We start from the raw sequence: 2,500 nt of genomic DNA on the forward strand, positions 1-2,500 counted from the left end.
GCTCCCAAAGTCCTTACACTCATTTTGATCTGTGGAGAAAGGGTTGAATGTAAGTATCTTATACATAACAGACACACACACACACACACACTCATACACATGCACACACACACACACACACTCACACTCACCGAACACTTTATTAGGAACACTATAGAAATACTGGGTAGGGCCTCCCTTTGCTCTCAAAACAGCCTAAATTCTTTGTGGCGTTGATTCCACAAGATGTTGGAAACATTCCTTTGAGATTCTGGTCCATGATGACATGATTGCATCACACAATTCCTGCACTTTCAAGCTGTGAATCTCCCGTTCTACCACATCTCCAAAGGTGTTCTATTGGATTCAGATCCGGTGACTGGGAAGGCCACTGAAGAACACTGAACTCATTGTCATGTTCATGAAACCAGTTTGAGACGATTTTAGCTTTGTGACATGGTGCATTATCATGCTAGAAGTAGCCATTAGAAGATTAGAAGGGACGCACATGGTCAGCAACAATACTCAAACAGGCTGTGGCATTCAAGCAATGATTGATTGGTATTAATGGGCCCAACGTGTGCCAAGAAAACATTCCCCACACCATTACACCACCGTGAGAAGGTGTACAGGTGTTCCTAATAAAGTGTTCGGTGAGTGTACATGCCTTCAAGCACACACATGCACACACACACACACACACACACACACACACACACACACACACACACACACACACACACACTCTCACACACACACACACACACACCATTACAGCAGAATAGATGGACAGCAGCATGAGTAGCAGGCCAGGAGGCCTGTGGTGCTGCTGTCCTGATCAGTGAGAGCAGCAGGCAGGCAGGCAGGCAGGCAGGCAGGCAGGCAGGCAGGCAGGCAGGCAGGCAGGCACAGGGCACGGCCAAGAACAATATTGACACAGAAACTGAAGAACTTGTGAAGGAGCAAAGGGAGATGCTCCAGAGGGAGAAACACCTTCACCTCACAATTGGGTAATTTATACTCCCTGAGGGGGGACTGGGAGAGCTGCTGTACCCAGGGTTAGAGCACTCAGACAGGCAATCCTCACTGAGAGGAAAGCCTAGGAGCCAAAGGTGGGACAGCAACACTGATCGAAGGTCCCCGCTGACACATCCCTGACTATACATTATCCATCATAGACAGCCTTCTCTATACAGGGCACATTTTCATTTAAATGGACCGGAACATTCTAACAACTCTGTTGAAATGTGGTGAGAATGCTGTGTTTTACTGTAGCTGGAGTAGATGGAAGTAGAGTGTGTGTGTGTGTGTGTGTGTGTGTGTGTGTGTGTGTGTGTGTGTATGTGTGTGTGTGTGTGTGTGTGTGTGTGTGTGTGTGTGTGTGTAGAGAATAGGGAGATTGGGAGTGGTCTTACCCTCGCAGTCCGCAGTGTCGGGGGAGTACTGGAAGCCAGGCTCACACAGGCACAGGTAGGATCCTTCTGTGTTGAGACACTGGCCACGGGGACACAGGCTGTCTTTACCACACTCATCCACATCTGAGAGAGGGGGGGGGAGAGAGAGAGAGGGAGGGAGAGAGAGAGAGAGAGAGAGAGAGAGGGGGAGAGAGAGGGGGAGAGACAGAGAGAGAGAGAGAGGGAGGGAGAGAGAGGGAGAAAGAGAAAGAGAGAGAGAAAGAGAGAAAGACACAGAGAGAGAGAGAGAAGGAGAGAGAGACAGACAGACAGACAGACAGAAAGAGTCAGGGGATAGTGTGAATACATTAGTGTCATGTTAGATATTGATAATCTGAAATGTTTTCTCTTTTTTTGTAGCGGTCAGCCCACAGAGACTATCACTCTCCCTTATACATCAGGAAAAGAATGCATGTGCAATCAAGGGCTTGTCTGAGCGTAAGATACATTGGCCAGTTGGAACACTTAACGCTACTGGCAAACAGGAAACTTGAAAAAAAAAGATATGTACCTCAGCTATTGGGCTGGGAACATTCCCTGAAACTAGTAAAACATTTCTAATGATGGCTATATGCTTGATTAAACATAGATTGGGGGATAATTGCTGCATTACAACATAACGTACAAGGTATTAGGGCTGCAGTTATAAGTAGGGGCAAGGCAGAAAAGCAAAGAAAGCAAAACACGAGGGAAAAGCCCCTCTTCTTGTGCCAAGGCCTGATAATGAGACAAATCTCTCAAGGTGCGTCAGTGTAGAAAATGCATGGCATGTTTATGAAGGTACAGTTTAGGGTTAGGGTTAACCCTAACCCTAGGGTTAACCCTAACCCTAACCCTAACCCTAACCCTAAGTGGAGGTTTGCACCCTAAGTGGAGGTTAGCACCCAAATGTATGATTCAATCAACAGCCAACAGTTTACAGCAATGATTTACATGTAGCTCAAACAGAGCAGTATGACATGTTCTGCTGGACTGGTTTATTTTTTATGACACTGGCTGGTTGGTCATCTATCTGCCGTGCCCATAACCCTCTGTCTGAGCAGCCAGTCCACCTGTGGGGAACACAC

At 47.0% G+C, this 2,500-nt stretch overlaps 1 protein-coding gene across 1 annotated transcript in view; it reads right to left on the bottom strand.

The window, feature by feature from the left end:
• LOC310813794 (latent-transforming growth factor beta-binding protein 2-like) overlaps window positions 1-2,500 on the bottom strand; it is a gene marked incomplete at its 5' end in the record, with an annotated part of 90,017 nt that overhangs the window by 15,243 nt on the left and 72,274 nt on the right. Inside the window, 2 exons of the mRNA XM_083682913.1 lie at window positions 1-29; window positions 1,395-1,517. The exon at window positions 1-29 is cut by the window's left edge and continues 100 nt beyond it. Coding sequence (XP_083539039.1) covers window positions 1-29; window positions 1,395-1,517 — 152 coding nt within the window. The remainder of the gene's footprint in view (window positions 30-1,394; window positions 1,518-2,500) is intronic.

This window comes from Argentina silus (genome assembly GCF_951799395.1).
Source record: "Argentina silus genome assembly, chromosome: 13".
Classification (NCBI taxonomy): domain Eukaryota; kingdom Metazoa; phylum Chordata; class Actinopteri; order Argentiniformes; family Argentinidae; genus Argentina; species Argentina silus.